Source organism: Amphimedon queenslandica, unplaced genomic scaffold, assembly GCF_000090795.2.
Source record: "Amphimedon queenslandica unplaced genomic scaffold, v1.1 AMPQUscaffold_12231, whole genome shotgun sequence".
Lineage (NCBI taxonomy): Eukaryota > Metazoa > Porifera > Demospongiae > Haplosclerida > Niphatidae > Amphimedon > Amphimedon queenslandica.
This window is the reverse complement of record NW_003547530.1, coordinates 2,965-4,684: the sequence shown is the minus strand read 5'-3', so window position 1 is coordinate 4,684 and position 1,720 is coordinate 2,965. Positions and strand designations below refer to the sequence as shown.

Below are 1,720 nucleotides of genomic sequence, written 5' to 3'. Positions count from 1 at the left end.
ACACAACTATTTCTACTACACATAACACTCTATGGGGGTTTATTTTAATTAGTGTCACACAATTAGATATGTAATGATGAGTCACTCAATAATTGCTAAACATGAATTTTGCTGATTTCGCTAAAATTAGTAGACGCAAATAATAGTAGGCTTAAGATATCAGGATTGTTTTTAAAAACACAGCACAATTTACCAAAAAAATTTTAACTTTGATTAATAATGTTTACAATTATTTCTACAACACACAATACTTTATGGGGGTTTATTTTAATTAGTGTCACACAATATGAAATGATCAATAATAGTAAACATGATGTCTGCATAATGTAGGAGAAACAACAAAATACATTACCATATGTGCAATACCCATGTTTACTGTGCTGCAATTGCTACAGAATTTTCGTATGTCATTTCTTTCTGCAAATTATCCATTTCCATGTAAATAGCAGTATCATCATAAATCTCTTCACCAATATTATGCGGAGGTATAGGTAGAGGAAGTGACTGGTTTTTATCAAGTATACCAGATCTAACTGCTTTTCTACGACCTCCGTAATCATTAACATTACTAAAAATTACCCCTGGTACATTTGTTGCCGACGTTGTCATTCCTTGTTGTCTTCTGGTACTTCTTCCACAGAAAACCCACCCACAGTGCCAACGACACCGAGAATGACAAGTATAACATAGCCCATTACACCTCCAACAACTACACTTGAGTTCAACGAGGACTGGTTTGGTTGTGTTGTTGGTAGTATAACTGCAGAACATGGCAAGGTCTTCTCAACCGTTATTGTTATTTTAGATAGTGAAGGGCTTTCATTTATAACTGAAGCACTTGTTGCAGTTGTTAGCGTGCTTGTGCGAATAGATGTAACTGTAACTGGCTCAGAAAATGTACGAGCTTGCATTGATATTGTAGTAATGGATGATGTAACTGTAATTGGCTGAGAGGACACACAAGCTTGAGATGATATTGTAGGAATGGATGTTATGTATACAGTTGAAACATGATCACTACTCATGCGATTGATTTGTGTTGTAGTAGCATAAGAAATTTGAGGATTATAGGTAACAGTAATAACAGATGGCTCTATTGTTAGATTGATGTTTGATTTATCAATAGCAAGTCTCCCTAATATGACAGCATTATTTTGGTTGTATACCAGAGAGAAAGGAAGATGAGAGAGATTAAGAGTTGCACTGTAGCTTCCACTGTAATTATAGAAATCAAAGCGAGTGACATTTAAAGCTTCACCTGTGGTTCAAAGATGTATAATTTATGTAAAAAGTATTTGTCTGTACCTGATAAACTTTCAACTTGCAACTGAACAGTTGATACTTCATGATTTACTTCATGCAGGGCTGAACAGTGAACATTACTTCATGCAGGGCTGAACAGTGACTATGTAGACAGCTGCTATAGCCTGGGAAATCATAGCTAGACAACCCTGTAGGTAAAGTAAACAGATTCCCTCTAACTACATGAACCTCACAAAGGCTTGACTGGTGGTCAATTTTGATCCTCCTACTTGAATTCTGCACACATTAAAAATAATGTGTACAGAATGTAAGTAGGAGGATCTATACTAGGCACTATATATACTTAAAATAATAGAAGCAACGCACTATCTCCATTTGCTTGTTAGCAGTCATGGCTTTCTTTGTCAGCAAAGAGTTTGCTGATGCAAGTGATTTCATTCAATTTCTGATGCAAGTA

The 1,720-nt window shown here is 35.5% G+C and overlaps 1 protein-coding gene across 1 annotated transcript; it reads right to left on the bottom strand.

Annotated features, from left to right (window-relative positions):
• Window positions 1–244: 244 nt before the first annotated feature.
• LOC109588215 (uncharacterized) lies at window positions 245–1,370 on the bottom strand. The gene is made up of 2 exons (XM_020004398.1): window positions 1,306–1,370; window positions 245–1,258 (listed from the first exon to the last, which is right to left on the bottom strand). The coding sequence occupies exon 2, from the start codon at window positions 1,023–1,025 to the stop codon at window positions 606–608; it is 420 nt and encodes a 139-aa protein (XP_019859957.1). The 5' UTR covers window positions 1,026–1,258; window positions 1,306–1,370; the 3' UTR covers window positions 245–605.
• Window positions 1,371–1,720: the final 350 nt, after the last annotated feature.